At 42.6% G+C, this 22,403-nt stretch overlaps 1 protein-coding gene across 1 annotated transcript in view; it reads left to right on the forward strand.

Moving 5' to 3' along the window:
* The window catches only part of sod2 (superoxide dismutase 2, mitochondrial), a 51,342-nt gene that overhangs the window by 20,544 nt on the left and 8,395 nt on the right, over positions 1 to 22,403 (forward strand). Inside the window, exons 2-3 of the mRNA XM_072265951.1 lie at positions 8,857 to 9,059; positions 18,326 to 18,442. Of these exons, the coding sequence (XP_072122052.1) occupies positions 8,857 to 9,059; positions 18,326 to 18,442 (320 nt within the window). The remainder of the gene's footprint in view (positions 1 to 8,856; positions 9,060 to 18,325; positions 18,443 to 22,403) is intronic.

A 22,403-nucleotide genomic window follows, 5' to 3' on the forward strand; every position in this document is an offset into this window, starting at 1 on the left:
CCAGCAATCCCACGATTTAATCCTAACCTGCTCGTGGGACAATTTACAATGACCTTTCAATTGGTACGTCTTTGGACTGTGGGAGGAAACCGGAGCATATGGAGGAAACCTACACAGTCACGGGGAGAATGTACAAACTTTTGACAAGCAGCAGTGGGACTTGAACCTGGGCCTCTGGACTGTAGAGCATTGTGCTAACTATTATACTACTGTACCTCCCTGAAACGCAGATCAGTTCATTGGCTATATTTAAGAGGGAGTTAGATATGGCCCTTGTGGCTACGGGGGTCAGGGGGTATGGAGGGAAGGCTGGGGCGGGGTTCTGAGTTGGATGATCAGCCATGATCATAATAAATGGCGGTGCAGGCTCGAAGGGCCGAATGGCCTACTCCTGCACCTATTTTCTATGTTTCTATGTGGGCATATGAATAGAATTTATTACTGGAATGATGTGGAACCTTTGGAAAGGGTTCAGATGAAGTTTACCATCATGCTAGCTGGATTAGAGATTGAGTTATAAAGTGAGTTTAGAGAAGCGTGTTGTTTTCTCTGGAATGTTGAAGGCTTGGAGAGTCCTGATAGAGGTTTATAAGATTGAGAGGCAGACAGGGTAGATGGAATATTTTTTCTCAGGATAGAAATTTCAAGGACCAGAAGACTTGCGTTTAAGGTGAAGAGGGGGGAAAAGTTGAAAGGAGATGTGCTTGAATAAGTTTGTTTACACAGAAGTTATAGGGACCTAGAACCAACTACAGTGGGGAATGGTGGAGTTAGGTAAGATAGTGGCATTTAAAAGGCTGCATGATTATGCAGGAATTGGAAGGATAAAGATCACGTACAGGCAGAAGTGAATTAGTTTACTTCAACATTGTTGTTAGTGCATTATACAGTGGCATGCAAAAGTTTGGGCACCCCTGGTCAAAATTTCTGTTACTGTGAATAGCTAAGCGAGTAAAAGATGAACTGATTTCCAAAAGGCATAAAGTTAAAGATGACACATTTCTTTAATATTTTAAGCAAGAAAACTTTATTTCCATCCTTTACAGTTTCAAAATAACAAAAAAGGAGAAAGGCCTGAAGCAAAAGTTTGAGTGCCCTGCATGGTCAGTACTTAGTAACACTCCCTTTGGCAAGTATCACAGCTTGTAAACACTTTTTGTAGCCAGCTAAGAGTCTTTCAATTCTTGTTTGGGGGACTTTTACCCATTCTTCCTTACAAAAGGCTTCTAGTTCTGTGAGATTCTTGGGTCGTCTTGCATGCACTGTTCTTTTGAGGTCTATCCACAGATTCTCGATGATGTTTAAGTCAGGGGACTGTGAGGGCCATGGCAAAACCTTCAGCGTGCGCCTCTTGAGGTAGTCCATTGTGGATTTTGAGGTGTGTTTAGGTTCATTATCCTGTTGTAGAAGCCATCCCCTTTTCATCTTCGGCTTTTTTTTACATTCAGTGTGATGTTTGCTTCCAGAATTTGGTATTTAATTGAATTTATTCTTCCTTCTGCCAGTAAATGTTCCCCGTGCCACTGGCTGCAACACAAGCCCAAAGCATGATCGATCCACCCCCGTGCTTAACGGTGGGAGAGGGGTTCTTTTCATGAAATTTTGCACCCTTCTTTCTCCAAATATATCTTTGCTCATTGCGGCCAAAAGGTTCAAAGGAACATCTGAATAAGCCTGATGCATTTTGGAAACAAGTCCTGTGGACTGATGAAGTTAAAATAGAACTTTTTGGCTGCAATGAGCAAAGGTATGTTTGGAGAAAAAAGGGTGCAGAATTTCATGTAAAGAACACCTTTCCAACTGTTAAGCACGGGGGTGGATCGATCATGCTTTGGGCTTGTGTTGCAGCCAGTGGCATGGAGAACATTTACTGGTAGAGGGCAGAATGAATTCAATTAAATACCAAATTTTGGAAGCAAACATCACACCGTCTGTAAAAAAAAAGCCGAAGATGAAAAGAGGATGGCTTCTACAACAGGATAATGACCCTAAACACACCTCAAGATCCACAATGGACTACCTCAAGAGGCGCAAGCTGAAGGTTTTGCCATGGCCCTCACAGTCCTGACTTAAACATCATCGAGAATCTGTGGATAGACCTCAAAAGAGCAGTGCATGCAAGACAGCCCAAGAATCTCACAGAACTAGAAGCCTTTTGTAAGGAAGAATGGGCGAAAATCCCCCAAACAAGAATTGAAAGACTCTTAGCTGGCTACAAAAGGTGTTTACAAGCTGTGATACTTGCCAAAGGGAGTGTTACTAAGTACTGACCATGCAGGGCACTCAAACGTTTGCTTCGGGCCTTTCTCCTTCTTTGTTATTTTGAAACTGTAAAGGATGGAAATAAAGTTTTCTTGCTTAAAATATTAAAGAAATGTGTCATCTTTAACTTTATCCCTTTTGGAAATCAGTTCATCTTTTACTCACTTAGCTATTCACTGTAACAGAAATTTTGACCAGGGGTGCCCAAACTTTTGCATGTCGCTGTAGGTTAATGGACCTGTTTCTAATCTGTACTGTTCTGTGTTTTCCATCAGTACCATTAAAACTTGGATATATTGCCAATCATTCTAAAGTATCCTCTCTGACAACCCCTCTGCTTGCCTTACTACATTCCCCAAGATTTGAATGGGTACCTTCCTTGTACTGTTTCATTCACTCAACAATTCCAACTTCTCTAAGCTTTTCAACCTAAGGCAGTGCCAGTTAATGCTGATGAAATTGAAATGTCTCATTGCTATTACCCTATCATTTACTGTTGGCTTGATAAAGTTTAAGGGAATGGGGGATTCTCAGATCCCTGTAAACTAGGGGTCGCCAACCCATCGATCACGATCAACTGGTCGATCTTTGAGACTTTCCCAGTAGATCCCGAAGAAAAATCAAAAATAAGTACACAAATACTGTTGTAATGTGAGCATTATAAAAGTAGGTAATACTAGTTAGGATAATGGTAATATAGCAATATTTTCACTAAAAAGCTGTTTGTAAACAGAGGTTGTTTCCGGGTTGCGGGGGTTTAGTTCTGTTCCTTCTGCCCAGTGCGCGTGTGTGTAGTTCCCCCGCCATGCAGCGCGTTTTCAGTGTAGCCTGTGCTGCATCAAAGTGACCAATTAGATTAGGTAACAGTACAGACTGTCGCAAACATCAATATACGGCAGTGTCCCCAAACTCCGGGCTGCAAAGCATGCAGGGGTACAACGGTAGTCGGGATGCACACAGCACATCTTTAAGAAAAAAAGCCGAAATAAACAAGCTAATTAATTAGGTGAATGTCGGCTCAGATCAGAGGCGACACAACTGGCACTCACTCGTGATACCCTGATAGCCTGGCGGAGGCTCCACGAAAGAAGGCGAAACGTACAAGTTCCATCCAGAATAGGAAGAGGAATTTCGATTTACCTTTGTGAAAGACAAGTGTGTATGTATGTTGTGCCACCAAACACAAGCACTGACTGAAAGAGGGAAAGTGGGACCGCAACACCAACCACCAGGAATTTAAAGACACCTACCCACCAAAGAGCACAATTTGTGCCTGGAAAGTTGAGCTGAAATTGAGGTTGAAGGCCCAGCAATTGTTTTTCACAAAACATGTTGTTCAAAATAAGGCTACTATTGAAACATCATTTCGTGTAAGTCACCTTTTGGCTGAACACAAGAAGCCTTTTACAGGTGGTGATTTGTTCAAGGAAGCAATGGCCATTACTGCAGAGACTGTTTTTAATGACTTTAAAAACAAAAATGGCATCACAACTGCAATACATAATATACCGTTTGGCCCTGCAACAGTGACAAGGAGGGTAGAGTCACCGTCAGAGGACGTGAATATTTTTCACTATAGTTCGATGAATCCCTGGATGTAATGCAAACAGCTCAGCTTGTTGTATTTGTCAGAATGGCTTTCCAGGATTTTACAACAAAGGAGGACTTTACAATGAGTTTAAAAAATATGTCGTGAAAATGACGCCCCTAATCATAAACTGGTGGCAGTTACTACTGATGGGGCCGAGCAATGCGCGGTGTGTGCGTTAGTTTTATAGCACTGAAAGTCAGTGCCTACTTCGGGTCAACTTATCTATGTGAAATTGCATTTTCACAGATGAAAATTATTAAACCTAAGTACAGGAGCTGACTTACTGACAGACACCTCACTGGGGTTGCCAACTTTCTCACTCCCAAATAAGGGACAAAAGTAGCAGTCAAATCCCAGGACGCTTGTGTTTATCCCAAAAAGACTACAATGACCGTGAAGCCTTGCGCGGGCACCTGTGTGCGCATGTGCGTATGTGCCAATTTTTTTTTTACCCCACGAATCAGTTTTGGCTTAATTTTCATTATTTTTACTTTATATAGGCTGTGTATTTATCATATCATTCCTGCTTTTACTATATGTTAGTGTTATTTTAGGTTTTGTGGGTTATTTAGTATGATTTGGTAGGTTAGTTTTTTGGATCTGGGAACGCTCAAAATTTTTCCCATATAAATTTATGGTAATTGCTGGTTTGGCGTAAAGCATTTCGGCACGAAAGGTTTCATAGGAACGCTCTACCTTAGCAGGGGAAATACGGGACAGTTGGCAACCCTACACCTCACAGGCTGTCTCAGACTGGCTGTAGTTATGAGCCAAATTTCAGGGAACTAGCAGAAAGTATTCAGCCCCAGTCATCACATTGAGTGCAAAAATTAATTTTTATTCCTTTATTTTTTGTGTTAAAATAAAATTAAATAATGAAACTTAGAATTAAAGGTGTGAAGTATTGTAATGTTCTTAAAGAAAGACAGCTATGACCTGTTTGATATGCTAGTTACAGTGTTTTCTTGTTTGAATTAATTTGAAAGTTTGACAAAAGTATTTTGTGTAATTCAAATACAATTCACCCAAATAAAAGGCCTCAAATTGGAAGTATAATCTGAGCTGTTTTTTCTCTAAACGATTTAGTAGGTAGATCTTGCCTTTCACTGAGGTCGAGGTAGGGGATCTTGGGCTTAAAAAGGTTGGTGACCACTACTGTAAACAATGAATTAAGTACTGACTATGTCTGTGACTGCAGTGTGTTTGAATAATGTCTCACAGCTGCCTTCTTTGGAGCAAGATGATTAAAGTTCGCCCAGATCCACATAAGATGTCTCTGGGCTTTTCACACCTTTTGATTTTGACAAAAAGCAGTACCTGATGGAAATTAGACAGGACATTCCTTTCTTAATTAAAGCATAAATTTGACGGATGTTCTTATCTTTGTCATTAAGTAGTGGCTCCAGCAAACCAGGTAGGACATTTTTTTTATATTTAAGGTGGCTGGAGTGTCTGACAAATTGATTGCACTTTTGTATCATTGACTTGACCGGAATAGTTATTAAACTGATTGTTCTCTGTATCATTAGCCCATTGACTTGTCTGGAATGGTTATCAAACTGATTGTTCTTTTGTATTGGTTTTATAACTTCTGACAATTCTGACATCGGGCAGTGAACTCGTAGAACCGCCGGGAAGATGAGAAAGGGTCTCTCCCTGATGTCGGGTCCAAGTTCACTTGCCGGCTGAGCTCGAAGAAATAAATGGGTGAAAAGATCAGTAACAATCTTTTTGTGCTGTTGTTATTTGATCCAGCAAAGTTGCATTTATAGACTTGCCTGTACGTTAGCTCTTCTATCTCCTGTTGACTGTTTGGGAGATCCATAATTCACTCCCAGCGAATTCTTGCTTGTTGGAAAACTCCACCCGTACAGTCTCGTTCGCAGTGCTTTCTGTGACATCACACGCATTTCACTGTATGTTTTGACGTACATCATTTGTTTCAAATCAAATCAGTGAGGATCGTGCTAGTCAGTCCGCAGATGTCGCTGGGCTTCTGGCGCCAGCATGGCATGCCTGCAACTCAGTAACCCTAACGTGAATGTCTTTTGGAAGATGTGGGAGGAAACCGGAGTGCCCTGGGGAGTCCCGCATTTGTCATGGGGAGGGTGCACAAACTCCTTGCAGACAGCAGTTGCAGTTGAACCCCAATCTTATGGATGGTGTTGTAAAGTGTTACGCCTACTGCTACAGTGCTGCTAGGGAGATTTTTTTTAACAAGCTGCTTAGTAGGTTAATTGGTCATTGCAACTTGTCATGTGATTAGGCTTGGGTTTAATAACTGGTTTGCAGCTTGTTGGGCTGGAAGAACCAGTTTCATATTGTATCTCTAAATAAATTTGTTTTAAATACATGCTATGTTGGCCTTCTATCCAGGCTATTTTTTTTCCCCAGTATACCTAACCTTGTTTTGTTTTCGTCTGCATCCTTGCCCAACAAAAATCTTCTCATCACAGTCCTGAACGATCCAATAAATTCCCTCACAGAACTTATCACTGGAATCTCGCTGAAACCTATGGAATATTGAAAGGTCTAGATAGAGTGGATGTGGAGAGGATGTCTCTTATATAGCGGGGGAGTTTTGGAGCAGAGGGCACACCCCCGGATCAGAAGGATGTCTCTTTAGAACTGACTTTCTTCAGCTAGAGGGAGATGAAACTGTACAGTTCATTACCACAGATGACAGTGGAGGCCAAGTATTTAAAGTGAAAGTTGATAGGTTCTTGATTAGTAAGGACATCAAGGGTTACGGGAGAAGGCAGGAGAATGGGATTGAGAAGGCTAATAAATCAGCCATGAAGGACTTGATGGGCCAAATGACCTAATTCTGTTCCTATGTCTTATGGTCTTGTTCTTCCCCTGAATGAAATGTCACTACCACTTCAACATTACCCACTCAGCCCACACCTCCTTACGTACCCTACCTATGCTTCACATAATATGATCCTCTATCAGGCATCCCCACAAACTCCGACATACTAGAGAAAACTGTCTGTCTAAGCATTCCTCATATCACAAACTCTCTAATCCAGGCTGTATGTTGGCAAACCTCTTCTGCCCCTTCTCCAATGCTTCCAAATCCTTCCTGTAATTGGGCACACAAAGCTACAGATGTGGCCTAATCTAAGCTTTGTACAACTGCATCATGACTTCCTGACTCTTGCCCTTTATGTACCTAGTGATGAAGACAAGCATCTTGTTTATTCTGTACACTATCCACCTTCAGTGAACTATGGACTTGGACCCCAAGATCCCTCTGTACATCAATGCTTTTAATAGTCCTGCAGACTTTCCTCAGATTCCAATTCAGAGTTATTTATTACACGTACACGGAAACATACAGTGAAGTGTGACATTTATGTAAACACACCAAAGGATGTACCGGATGCAAGTTGTAAGTGTCATCACACATTCCGGCCCACAGTGCTCGGCAGAACAACAAGTAACATTAGAAGGAACAAAAACCACTGAAAAACCAGCCTCTTTCCTCCCTCCCACTCACCTGTACACACGGACAGTTCTCCAACTTCAGGATGGGTCTCCAGGACATGGCCACCAAGCTTCGATGCCCAGACTTCCTAATGACTTTCTGGCTTTGATCTTCAGTATTGACCGACTAGCCGATGATGGGACTCTGAACATCAGGCTTGATCTCCAGGCTCACTGACTGACTGACGCTCAAACCTCCCCTTCAGATGATCATCTGATCCTAGGACCCTCCAACCAGGGACAGCCTACATCTACATATGTTTTTCATCACCCATCCACATCACTGGACTTCAAGCGCCTGGACTCTGGATGTCCTTTGTCCCCATGTCCACATTGTTGGACTTCAAGTACAGAGTGGAGGCCTGACCTGTTAACTTCACCACATCTCTGTCCCTAAGCCATAATTTGATATCTGTCACTCCTCTCTGTCCCCAAAACCATCCCTGCAGATTATTAAAAATAATACAACTAAGTATGAGCCATGATCTCAATGGAGGCCACTGCTTGGAGCCATCTTAATTGGCAACTTTACTCTTGTATTTGATCTCCCAAAGTGCAGCTCCTCCATCTGTCATTTCTGCACTCATATATCCTGCTGTATTCCTCAATAACCTTCTTTTCTGTCTGCAACTACAACACAATGTCGTACAACTTGATTGAGGTTTATTTTGAGGAGGTGATTGGTAAGGGTAACTTGCTTATCTATATTTTCTTCTAAGTAATTTACTTACTGTATATCACAAACATCAGAGGTCTCAACACCAATCTCTGCCAACCTCCATCCGGAATAACACCCTACCACCTCTGCTCTTTGTCTTCTATAGGTAAGACCATTCTGAATCCAAATTATCTCAGGTCACCCTGGAATCCCATTTTCTTAATCTTCCTGATTAACTTATCATTAGGGACCTTATCAAATGCAGTACTAAAGTCCATGTAGACAACATCCACTGCCCTACCCTCATCAACCACATAGTCACCTCTTTTAAAACACTCAATTCAAGTTCGTAAGACAGTGTTGTCAAAAGATTTATCAAACTTGAATTCCATCTGCCAATGCTTGTTCCAACTTTTCGACTAGTCTATATCCTGCTGTAGCTTTAGACATCACCTTCCTCACTTTCCACAACGCCAACTACTTTTGTGTCACCTATAAACTTACTGATCATACCTTCTACATTCACAGCCAAAGCATTAATTTTGAAACAATAACGGTCCCGGTACTGATCCCTGTAATATAACACTGGTCATAGATGTCCTACCAGAGAAGTATCACCCTCTGCTTCCTATCAAGCCAATTTTAAATCCACTTAACCAGCTCACCTTGGATCCTATTGTCTTAACCTTCTGGACCAGCCTACCATGAGGTCCATGTAATCCTAATCTACTTTAAACTCCTGAGTCATAAGGCTTTAACAGATTCTGATGTATTTTAATAGTAAAAGCTTTAGATGCTGAAGAATATTTGTTTTCACCATTGATGGCCAATTAATTGGGGTTTTTTTTTTGAATAGATGTGTGTCCAAAACTACTTCAACTTGGAGTTATCTAACAATCAAGCAAAAGCACACACTGCCTGATCTGCCATATGATTATGGTGCATTGGAGCCACACATTAGTGCGGAGATAATGCAGCTGCACCACAGCAAGCATCATGCCACCTATGTCAACAACTTAAATGTTGCAGAGGAGAAATATGCAGAGTCCCTGACAAAAGGTAAGTAAGTATAAGATTTACAATGCAATGAATAACATTTAATGCCCTTTTTTTTAAAAAAGAAAATCTGCAACCCTAACCCCTACACCAGTTCTTGTGCCACACATTCAACCTCCCAAATCATCTTGTTCTTGCCTTCACTGAGGCGTGGCACAGGCAGCAATCCAGAGATCCAGTGCCCCCTCCTACCCCCCCCCGAGGTCCTGCTTTCAACCTCCTACCTAGCTCCTTGTATTCTCTTTTCAGCACTTCATCCCTTTTCCTACCTGTGTCAGTGGTAACCCGACAAGAAAATCTGCAGATGCTGAAAATCCAAGCAACACACAAAATGCTGGAGAAACTCAGCAGGCCAGGCAGCATCTATGTAAAAGTTGACATCTTGGGCTGAAACCCTTCATCAGGACTTGGAAAGAAAGATGAGAAGTTAGAGCAAGAAGCTGGGGGGGGGGGAGGAAGAAGTACAAAGTGGTAGGTGATAGGTGAGACTAGGAGAGAGAAGTAAAGAGCTGGGAAGCTGTCAAGTGAAAGAGATACAGGGCTGGAGAAGGGAGCATCTGATTGGAGAGGGTCTGTAAGAAGCTGTACCCACATGTATTTCTTGTAGATACAGCAATCAGGAAACTGGAGGGCTCCCTGATCTCTCACATCTTGTATGAGGAGCATACCACAGACCCCCGATCCATTCTCACTACTCTAGCTGGGCACTAATAGATGAATCACAGCCCAGCTTCTGCCTTTTGCCAATGCCATGTTACCCATTTTAACCGTGTCCCACAATGGCAACAGGTTATTAAGAAGGCAAATGGAATGTTGGCCTTCATTGCTAGAGGGATTGAATTCAAGAGCAGGGAGGTCCTGCTGCAACTATACAGGGTACTAGTGAGGCCGGACCTGGGAATACAGTGTGCAGTTCTGGTTTCCATACTTGAGGAAGGATATACTGGCTTTGGAGACCGTGCAGAGGAGGTTCACCAAGTTGATTCCAGGGATGAAGGGGTTAACTTATGAGGAGAGATTGAGTTGCCTGGGACTACTCTGGAGTTCAGAAGAATGAAAGGGGATCTTATAGAAACATACAAAATTTTGAAAGGGATAGCTAAGATAGAAGCAGGAAAGTTGTTTCCATTGGTGATGAGACTAGAACTAGGGGACATTGCCTCAAGATTCAGGGGAGAAGATTTAGGCTGGAGATGAGGAGAAACTGTTTTTCCCAGAGAGTGGGGAATCTGTGGAATTCTCTGCCCAAGGAGGAAGTTGAGGTTTCCTTATTGAATATACTTAAGAAACAGTTAGATAGGTTTCTACATAGTAAGGGAATTAAGGGCTATGGGGAAAAGGCAGGTAGATGGAGCTGAGTTTATGGACAGATCAGCCATAATCTTATTGAATGGTGGGGCAGGCTCGATGGGCCAGATGGCCTATTCCTGCTCCTGTTTCTTATGTTCTCTGCTTAAAACTAGCTTCAATCTCTGCAGGGAGTCCGGACAGGCTCCACTTGCTTTTTAAATCTGGCACTTAAATTCCACAAGCAATTGTTGCTGTGATTTCACTATCTGCGGAAAGCCCTGCAAGACTCCACTTTTCAGTAGTGGGGATTGCCCCCTTTTCCAACTTTCATAATCAGATTTATGATGTGAAATTACTTCGTTGCAGTGCAAAGGCAAAAAAAAAATCATTGAATTACAGAAATAAATGAATAGTGATTGTAATGCTATTAGTTTTAAGATGATTATGGAAAAGCATAGGCTGGTCCTTGGTTTGAGATTCTAAATTGTAGAAAGGCCAATTTTGAGGGTATCAGACAGGACCTGTCAAGTATGTTTGGAACTGTCTGTTTTGTCGAGATAGTGCCACTGTACATAAGCAACTCTCTGCGGACTGCAAGGATTTGTACCAGTTTTCCTCTTAAATATACTCCTTTTGAACTGCTTTCGCTGCAACCTGCACTTAAATGTCCTCTTAACAGACTACAAAATCAAATCAATGATCTTCAGCTCTCACATTAGATGGTTAAATGCAGAGCAGTTAAATGCGGAACCTGAAAACACTGTGCCTTTAGGGGTCAGTGCCAAGGTCAAGGCCGAAAACATGGCAGGAGAGGCAGAATTCAAACCAGGTTGAAGCACAGAAGGATGAGGCCTCTCTGCCTACCATCTTGTTAGCAAATGTAGTCCCTTGAAAATAAGAATTGATCTCAGGGCAAGGCTGCTGTATCAGAGGTAGATGAGACAGATCTCAATTTTTTTGTTACATTGAGACTTGGTTAATAGCGAACTGGCCGTATGCGGCTATCCGACCAGAAGGCTTTATGATTTTCAGAATGGATCAAGACTGGAATTCTGGTGAGGAAAGAAGTGGCGGCATTTGCTTATTAGGCAATTCTTGTTGCTGTTATGTCAACTTCTTGTGCCCTGACTTAGAACCACTAACGATTTAATGTAGACCATTCTATTTGCCTCGAGAGTTCTCATCCGTGGTCCTGACCTCAGTTTACGTGCAGCCAGCAGTCCATTATAAGCAAGCAAAACTGCACAGTGCTGTCTGTAAACAAGCTTCACTTCTGAATGAGCTCAATGCCTTCTATGCTTGCTTTGACCACCAGTGTAGGGAGGAACCACTGCACGCCACCATGTCTGCCCTAGAACATTGGGACAGCAAAGACGTATACATCAGGATGCTCTTTATCAATTACAGCTCAGCATTTAACACCATCATGCTCTTGAAACTAATCAGTAAACTTGAAGACCTGGGCCTCAGTACCCCCTTGTGCAATTAGATCCTGGATTTCCTCACTTGTAGACCCCAGTCTGTTTGGATTGGCAAAAACATCTCCTCTACAATCTCCATCAGCACAGGAGCATCACAGGGAGGTGTACTTAGCCCTCTGCTTTACTCGCTTTACACCTCTGACTGTGTGGCTAAGTACAGCTCCAACACCATATACAAGTTTGTTGATTGTACCACTGTTGTGGGCTGTATCAAAGAGGGTGATGAATCAGCATACAGAAGGGAGATTGAAAATTTGGCTGAGTGGTGTAATGAGAACAACCTCTCACTCAATGTCAATAAGACCAAGGAACTGATTATAGACTTCAGGAAAGGGAAAACAGCGGTCCATGAGCCAGTAATCATCAGAGGATCAGTAACTTTAAATTCCTAGATATCATTATCTCAGAGGACCAATCCTGGACCCATATAAATATTATTGCAATGAAACCACGACAGCACCTCTGCTTCCTCAGGAGTCTGTGGTAATTCAGCATGTCATCGAAAACCTTGGCAAACTTCTATAGATGTGAGGTGGAAAGTGTGCTGACTGGTTGTATTATGGCCTGGTATGGGAACACCAATCCCTTTGGGTGGAAAATCCTACAAAAAGTAGTGGATTCAGCCCAGTACATCATGGGTAAATCCCTCCCAACATTGAGCACATTTACATGAAATGTTGCCATAGAAAAGCAGCATCAGTTATCAGATCCTCACCACACAGACAATGCTCTTTTCTCACTATCGGCATCAGGTAGAAGGTGCAAGTGCCTCAGGACTTGCACCACCAGGTTCAAGAACAGTTACTACCCCTCAAACATCAGACTCTTGAACAAAAGGGATAGCTACACATATAGGGACTCTTATATTGTTGCTTATTATTTATTGCTATTTATTTATATCTGAATTTGCACAGTTTGTTTACAGTTAACAGTTCCAGATGGTTATAGTTTACAGTTATTGTTCTCTAGGTTTGCTAAGTATGCCTGCATACAAAGAATCTCAGGGTTGTATGTAACTTGCATGTAATCTGATAATAAATTTCATTTTGAACTTTGAACATTTCTGGCAAAGGTGTACTTGATAAGTGGGAGCCTTTGAAAGTGAAATCTTGAGAATACAGAACTTCTAAGTTCCTGTCGGTATTAAAGGCAAGGATAACAGGTTTAGGGAACCTTGGTTTTCGAGAGATATTGAGGCCATAGTTGAGAAAGGAGGAGGTGCTTAGCAGGTAGGAACAAATGAGGTACTTGAGTATAACAAATGCAAGAGGACACTTAACAAAATCAGGAGGGCTAAAAGAAGGGATGCAGTTGGTTTGACAAGGTGAAGGAGAATCCCAAGGGATTCTGCAGATATTTTAAGAGCAAAAGGATAGCAAAGGCCAAAGCTGGTCGCCTGGAAGATCAGTGTGACCATCTATGCATGGAGCTTAAATCTTTTTCACCTGTATTTACTGAGAAGTTGGGCACAGTTTATAGGAGTGAGACAAACAGCAGTGAAGTCTTGGATTCTATACAAATTACAGAGGAGGAGTTTGCTGCATTGAGACAAGTTAGGGTGGATAAATCCCCAAGGCCTGACAATATGACCCCTCAGACCCTGTGAGGCTATTGCAGAAACTGCAGGGGCCCTAGCAGAAATATTTAAAACATCCTTACCACGGGTGACTTGCCGGAGGATTGGAGGATGACTAAAGTTGCTCCATTGTTTAAGAAAGGCTCGAAGAATAAGCCAGGAAATTATAGGCCGGTAAGCCTGACATCAGTAGTGGGCAATTTATTGGAAGGTATTCTAAGGAACCAAATATATAAGTAATTGGATAGCCAGGGCCTGAATAGGGGTAGTCAACATGGCTTTGTGTGTGGTAGGTCGTGTCTAATAAATCTTTTTCAAGGTAATTACCAGGAAAGTTGAAGGCAAGGTGGTGGAAGGCACTTCTCTCTGTAACTGGATCCTGGACTATTTGATAGAAAGGCCACAGTCAGTCTGTGTTGGAAGAAACATCTCTAGTTTCATCATGCTGACGCTGGCGCTCCCCAGAACTGCATGCTCAGCTCGCTGCTGTGCATGACTGATTGTTAGGTCCAGTTCAATTGAATCATCAAGTTCGCTGATGACGCAGCAGTGGTTCGCCTCATCAACAACAATGAGACGGCGTACTAAGAGGAGATAGAGAGGCTGGTAGAATGCTGTGAGTACAAAACTTGAGACTCAGTGTGGGCAAGACCAAAGATAGAGGCTGACCACTCCTCACTACATATACACAGCTCCCCCTTGGAGAGGGTTAGGAGCACCAGATTTCTGAGAGTGCACATAGTGGACTATCTTACCAGGTCACTCAACACCACCTCTTTCATCAGGAAATCAGTGGTGCAGGAGCATTATCGGGAGTGTCCTGACCAACTGCATCACCATCTGGTACGGGAATTGCAAGGCATCTGACCGCAAGTTCCTTCAAAGGATTGCGAGGTCTGCCAAGGGGATTATCAGGGTCTTTCTTCCACCCTTTAAAAATATTTAACATGAGTCCTGCTTATACAGGGCCTTAACCTTGTCAGTGATTCCTGCCACATGTCCAACAATCTCTTGCCATCCAACAGGAGGTACCATAGCATTAGGACAAGAACCAATTGGAAAACAATTGGGAAACAACTTCTTCCCCCAGGTCACAAGGCTACTGAACTCCCTGCCACCACCCAGGTCGCATCACGTATGAAGCACCAGTAGAGTTATACTGTTTACTTTTTAACTTGTATTATATATGCGCTTTATTATTCATTTAGTTGTGGTAATATGACTGTGTTATGTGTGTGAATTATATGTATTGTGCTGTGCACTTTGGTCCAGAGAAACGTTGTGTCTTTTGTCAAGATACATGTGTATGGTTGAATGACAATGAACTTGAACTTAGATGCAGCGTACGTGAAACTTAGCAAGGTCTTTGACATGGTCCTGCATGGGAGATTGGTTATGAAGGTTCAATCACTTGACTTTCAAGTTGAGGTGGTATATTGGATTAGACATTGGCTTCACAGAAAAAGCCAGAGAGTGGTAGGAGATGGTTGCCTCTCTGACTGGAGTGCGATAACTAGTGTTGTGCCGCAGGGATCGGTGCTGGGTTCATTGTTGTTTGTTATCTTTACCAACAATCTGGATGATATTGTGGTAAACTGGATTAGCAAATCTCGGATGACATCAAGAATGGGGGTGTAATGGACAGTGAGGAAGACTATGAAAACTTGCAGCAAGATCTGGATGAGCTGGAAAAATGTGCTGAAAAATGGCAGGTGGAATTTAATGCAGACAAGTAAGAGGTATTGCATTTTGGGAGGACAAACCAGGATAGGACTACATGATGAGTGGTAGGCACTGAGGAGTGCAGTAGAACAGAGGGATCTGGGAATACATATCCATAATTCCTTGAAGGTGGCATCACAGGTATATAGGGCTGGAAAGAAAGCTTTTGGCACATTGGCCTTCATAAATCGATATATTGAGCACAGAAGATGGGATGTTGTGTTGAAGTTGTATAAGATGTTGGCGAGGCCTAATTTGGAGTATTGTGGGTAATTTTGGTAATCTGCGTTCAAAAAAGATGTCAGTAAGATTGAAAGAGTACAGAGAAAAGTTACAAGAATGTTATCAGGACTTGAGCTGAGTAATGGGGAAAGATTGAATTAGTTAAGGCTTTATTCCCTGGGGCATAGAAGAATGAGGGGAGATTTGATAGAGGTGTACAAAATCATGAGTTTAGATAGGGTAAGTACAAGTAGGCTTTTTCCACTGAGGTTAGGTGAGCCTAAACTAGAGGTCATGGGTTAAGGGCTAAGGGTGAACTGCTTAAGGGTGAGGACTTTCACTCAGAGGGTTGTGAGACTGTGGAATAAGCTGCTTGAGCAAGTGGTGGATGTAGGTTCGATTACAACATTTAAGAGAACTTTGTATAGGTACATTGATGGGAGGCTGTATGGAGGGCTATGGTCCAGGTACAGGTTGATGGGACTAGGTAGATCACTAGTTCAGCACAGACTAGATGGACCGAAGGGCCTGTTTCTTTACTGTAGTACTCCATGACTAAATACGCACTAAGAAGGAAAAATGAGGTAATGTCTGTGGACCATTCAAAAATCTAATGGTGGAGGAAAAGAACTGTTTCTGAATCGTTGAGTTTGGTTCTTCAAATTCTTGTACCTTCTCCCTGATGGTAGTCGCAAGAAGAGAGCACATCCCAGATGGTGAGGGTAATCAGTGATAGATGTGGCCTTGTCGAGCTACAGCCAGTTGAGATGTCCTTGAGGGTTGTGCTTGTGATAGAGCAAGCTGAGTCTATGAGCCTCTACAGCCTTTTTCAATTCTGCATTGGAGTCTCCATACCAGGCTCTTTTGCAACCAGTCAGAATGTCCTCACCATACATCATAGACATATGCCTTTGAAATAAAATTCATCAATTCTCTTCAAATTCCTAATAAAGTATAGCCGTTGGCATGCCTTCTTCATGTTTGCACCAATATATTGGACCTAGGATAGGTCCTCTGAGATATAGATGCCCAGGAACTTGATGCAGTTGACTCTCTCCGCTGCTGGCACTCGATGACGATTGATGTGTGTCCCCTCACCTCCCCTTCCTGGTCCACAATCAATATTTTGGTCTTAAAAACATTGGGTGTGACATGGTTGTTGCAACACTATTCAACCAGCCACCATATCTCACACCTGTAAGCCTCTTTATCACTTTCTGAAATTCTACCAACAGCAGTGATGTTATCTGTGAGTTTCAGGTAGCTTTTGAGCTGAACTTAGCTAAACAGTCATGAATGTAGGAAGAGTAGAGCTGTGAGCTAAACACACATTCTTGAGATTCTCCTGTGTTGATTATCAGTGAGCAGGAGCTGTTATTACTTATCTGCACGGTATGTAGTCTCCCGATGAGGAAATTGAGGATCTAATTGCAGAGGGAGGTATAGAGGCCCAGGTTTTGAAGCTTGGTTAATAGCACTTAGGGAATGGTAGTGTTAAATGCTGAGCTGAAGTAGATAAACAGTAGCCTGACATAGGCATTGTGGTTCTCTAGGAGTTCCAAAGCAGAGTGGAGAGTCAGTGAGATTGCATCCACTGTTGTGATAGGCAAATTGTAGCAGGGCCAGGTCCTTGATCAGCCTGGAGTTAACTCTAATCATAACAAACAGGTAGACTGGTCAGGGAGGAGATGTGTCCACAAGAGGGAGAGTCCAGGACCAGCCTCAGAATAGAAGGATGTCTGCTCAGTTAGAGGGTAGTGTATCTGTGGAATTCATTGTCACAGGCAGCTGTGGAGTCTTAAGTTATTGAGCATATTTAAAGTAGAAGTTGATAGGTCCTTGACTAATAAAGGCATCAAAGGTTATGGGGAAAAGGCAAGAGATTGGGGCCGAGAGGGAAAATAAATCAGCCATCATGGAATAGCAGAAGACTCGATGAGCTGAATGGCCTAATTCTGCTCCTGTGTCTTGTGGTCTTATACCCAATCTTTCAGTACACCTCATCATGGTAGATATGATGCTATGCCTTTGGTCATGGAGGAGGCTCTTGCATACTAGAGTGATTGCTGCCCTTTTGAAGCAGTTGTGAACCTCAGACCACAGTAGTGAGAAAACAGGCTCGAATACCCCAGTCGGTGTACATGGAAGCTTGATTTTTAAAAAAAAAAATTATTTTGAGTTATGGGCTGGAACAGGCCTTTCCAGCCCAACGAACTGCACTGCCCAGCAACCCACCTATTTAATCCTGGTCTAATCACAAGATAATTTAGAATGATCAATTAACATACTAACCATTAAGTCTTCTCAAGTTCTCATGTCAGCATGTTTTCCTCGAGGGAATATCTTGCCTGACAAATCTATTGGAATTCTTCGAAGAAATAACAAGCAGGATAGACAAAGGAGAATCAGTTCATACTGTATATTTGGATTTTCACAAGGCCTTTGACAAAGTAACACACATGAGGCTGCTTAAGAAGCTACAAGCCCATGGTATTACAGGGAAGATTCTAGCATGGAAAAAGCAGTGGCTGACTGGCAGGAAGCAAAGATTGGAATAAAGGGAGCCTTTTCTGGTTAGCTGCTGCTGACTAGTAATGGTCCAGAAGGGTCTGTGTTAGGATCGATTCATTTTATGTTATGTTAGTGACTTGGATGATGGAATTGATGGCTTGTTGCAAAGTTTGCAGACAATATGAAGATAGGTGATGGGGCAAGTAGTTTTGAGGGAGTACAGAGACTACAGAAAGCCTTAAATTAGGAGAATAGGCAAAGAAGTGGCAGATGGAATACAGTATCAGGAAGTGTATGGTCATGCACTTTGGTAGAAGAAATGAAAGGGTTAACTTTTTTGAATGAAGAGACTGAGATGCAAAGGGACTAAGGAAAGATGTGCCAGTGCTTTTATTGAATACATTTTTACAAGTGAATAGTTGTTTGTAAAATAAGTTGATCTAAATAACTTGTTTAATATATTTTAGGTGATGTCACAGCCCAGATTGCTTTACAACCTGCATTGCGATTTAATGGTGGCGGTCATATTAATCACTCTATCTTCTGGACCAATCTGTCTCCAAGTGGAGGAGGGGAGCCTGCTGGTAGGTATGATTTGTGGAAATGTTATAAGCACTTTCACATAACTTAAAGTGTTTGTGTTCAAATAGCTAAGCACATTTAGCTTTTAAAATAATGAATTAATAAGTACATTGTTAATTATATTACAAATCCATTTATAGAATATGTACTGTATGTAGTGCAATTTTTCCCTTTGATATATTTACCGTCTGAAAGTACTATATATCAGGGGTCCCCAACCTTTTTTTGCACCGCGGACCGGTTTAATATTGACATACTCCTGCGGACCGGCCGACCCGGGGGCGGGGGGGGGGGCGGTGGGTTGGTGTTCAAGTAGGGTTAAACTCACCTCTGCATGTCTTTTACAGTTAGGGTTGTCAACTTTCTCACTCCTAAATAAGGGACAAGAGTAGCAGTCAAATCCCAGGACACTTTACCCCAGGAAAGACTACCATGACCATGAAGCCTTGTGCGGGCACCTGTGTGTGCATGTGTGATGTGTGCATGCGCGTATGTGCCAATTTTTTTTCCCCACAAATCGGTTTTGCCTTCATCTTCCTGACTATACTGTACATACATTATTTCTACTTTATATAGGCTGTGTATTTATCATATCATTCCTGCTTTTACTATACGTTAGTGTTATTTTCAGTTTTATGTGTTATTTGGTATGATTTGGTAGGTTATTTTTTGGGTCTGGGAACGCTCCAAAATTTTCCCATATAAATTAATGGTAATTGCTTCACTTCACGCCATTTCAGCAGGAAAGGTTTCATAGGAACGCTGTACCTTAGGGGGAATACGGGACAAGGGTGGTCCCGTATGGGACAAACCAATTTAGCCCAATATACAGGATGTCCCAGCAAATACGGGACAGTTGGCAACCCTGTGTTCAAGTTCAACAGTGCGTGACAGGGAATGAGGAAAGGTGCAGCTGACTCATATCGTTTCCTCGTGGCCTGGTAGTTGGGGACCGCTGCTATATATGACCTGGAACATTTTGGGCAAGAGAACCACTAATGTACCCAAGCTGATGATCTGTAAACCAAAGCTTTGTCCTGTGGTTTAGTCATGTTTTTGGTCACATTGATCTTTTCTTGATGTTAAGAGCTTTCCTGATCCTAAATAGGAGAGTTGCCTGTATTTTGTCACCCCACTAAAAGTGTGAGTTTACTGTAGTCCCAGAAACATGGATCAGAGTGTTAGTTTAATGCCTAAAACCACTTCCTTTTCAGCTTAAGGTAGAGTACGGAATTAATTCTCTTCCAGGCATTTATCTCTGCAACTCTGCTAAGTGTTACACTTGCGTTTACTCCATCTCCTTGTTTACCATTTAGGGCCCTAAACTGTCCTTTCAGGTGAGGCAGCCCTTCACATGGAATGCATTGCTATCACTTGATTGTACAGTCTACTCTAGGAGTCCTCAATCTTTTTTGCAGTGCGGACCGGTTTAATATTGACAATATTCTTGCGGACCGGCCGACCCAGGTGGGGGGGGAGTAGGGTTGCCAACAGACAAGAGTAGTAGTCAAATACGTTGTGTTTACCCAGAGAAAGACTACAATGACCATGAAGCCTAGCGCGGGCACCAGTGCGCTTGCGTGACCTGTGCATGCGTGTACTTGCCGATTATTTTTTTTTCTCTCTGCAAATCGTTTTTGGTGATTCTGTTCGGGGGGAGTGGGGGTGTTAATCACGACTGGAATATAGGTGATGCTTAGCTAGTACACTCAATTTCGTTTCTAAAAGGGTTTATCTCACAAATTTAATATTAAACACACAGCGCATATTTTCCTTGCATGAATATAGTGATAAGTCAATTATCAGGGGAGGACGGGGAGCTTGAAGTAAGTGTTGAACGAACTTTCAGTAGAAGTGGTAGAGACAGGTTCGATATTATCATTTAAAGAAAAATTGGATAGGTATATGGACAGGAAAGGAATGGAGGGTTATGGGCTGAGTGCAGGTCGGTGGGACTAGGTGAGAGTAGCATTCGGCATGGACTAGAAGGGCAGAGATGGCCTGTTTCCGTGCTGTAATTGTTATGTGGTTTTATAAGTCAATAGCATCATAATATTTTAAGTAACATTTGGATATTAAACACACAGCACATATTTTCCCCGTATGAACATATAAAATCATTGCAACACACCAATATCGCTGAATCAGTGGGAGCCCTGGGCTTGTTTTTCTGCAACAACACGGTCCCATCGAGGGGTGATGGGAGACAGCGATACTCGAAGGGGATTCCTTATGTCCAGTCTATTCTACAATTTAGTTTTCGTTGCATTCATTGCAGAGATATGTTGGAAATGGAAGCAACGTTTTCAGTGCTTTCGTGGCTATCTCAGGATATTTAGCCTTGACTTTGATCCAGAATGTCCTCAGAGGTGTTATGTCAAACATACTTTTCAGCCCACCGTCATTTGAAAGCTCGAGGAGTTGATCTCATTCCCGCGCTGACATGGATGACGCGCCGGTAATGACTTCGCATGTGTAATGGCTCAACAGTGGGTGTGACAGGGAATGAGGAAAGGTGAAGCTGACTCATATCGCCAAATCATATCGTTTCCTCGCGGCCCGGTAGCACATGCTTTGCGGCCCGGTACCGGTCCGCGGCCCGGTGGTTGGGGACTGCTGGCCTACTCTACATCAGTGAAACCTGATGCCAGTTGGGGAATGTTTTTTTTCCAGAGCACTTTCACACCATCACTGTCATAGCCAGGATCGCCTGGTTGCTGGCAATTTTAATTCCCATTCCCTCACTGATATGTCTCCTCACAGCTTCCTCTCCAGCCGAGTTGAGGCTAGATGCAGATTAAAGGAGCAGCACCTCATTTTCTGTGTTGGTAGTCCCAAATCTGATGGCATGAGCTTCAATTTCTCTACCTTCCCGTAGCCACTCCTCTTTGTCTTGATGTATATGTTACAAGTATAGCTAATCTTTTTTTTCACATCACCCCTTTTTCCCCTCCCCATTATTACACCTCCCTTTATTCCATGGCCAAGTGAAATAGGAATTGATATGGGAGGTGAGGGGAGTAATGAATTAAAAATATTGTATATGGATGCACGGAGTATAAGAAATAAAGTGGATGAGCTTGAGGCACAGTTGGAAATTGGTAAGTATGATGTTGTGGGAATAACAGAGACATGGCTTCAAGTGGACAGGGCCTGGGAAATGAATATTCAAGGATATATGTCCTATGGAAAGGACAGACTGATGGGCAGAGGGGGTGGGGTGGCTCTGTTGGTGAGGAATGATATTCAGTCCCTTGCGATGGGGGACATAGAATCAGGAGACGTAGAGTCAGTATGGATAGAGCTGAGAAATTCTAAGGGTAGAAAGACCCTAATGGGAGTTATCTACAGGCCCCCAAACAGTAGTTTGGATGGAGGGTGTAAGTTAAATCAAGAGTTAAAATTGGCATGTCGCAAAGGTAATGCTACAGTTGTTACGGGGGACTTCAACATGCAGGTAGACTGGAGGAATCGGGTTGGTACTGGACCCCAAGAAAGGGAGTTTGTGGAGTCCCTCCGAGATAGATTCTTAGAACAGCTTGTACTGGAGCCTACCAGAGAGAACGCAATTCTAGATTTAGTGTTGTGCAGTGAACTGGATTCGATCAGGGACCTCGAGGTAAAGGAGCCATTAGGAGGTAGTGACCAGAGTATGGTAAGTTTTAATCTACAATTTGAGAGGGAGGAGGGAAACTCAGAAGTGTCAGTATTACAGTTGAACAAAGGGGACTATGGAGCTATGAGGGAGGAGCTGGCCAAAGTTCAATGGAACAATACCCTAGCAGGGATGACAGTGGAATAGCAATGGCAAATGTTTCTGGGAATAATGCGGAAGGTGCAGGATCAGTTCATTCCAAAGAGGAAGAAAGATCCTAAGGGGAGTAAGGGGAGGCCGTGACTGACAAGGGAAGTAATGGACAGTATAAAAATAAAAGAGAAGAAGTATAACATAGCAAAGACGAG

This window comes from Mobula birostris, chromosome 8 (assembly GCF_030028105.1).
Source record: "Mobula birostris isolate sMobBir1 chromosome 8, sMobBir1.hap1, whole genome shotgun sequence".
Classification (NCBI taxonomy): domain Eukaryota; kingdom Metazoa; phylum Chordata; class Chondrichthyes; order Myliobatiformes; family Myliobatidae; genus Mobula; species Mobula birostris.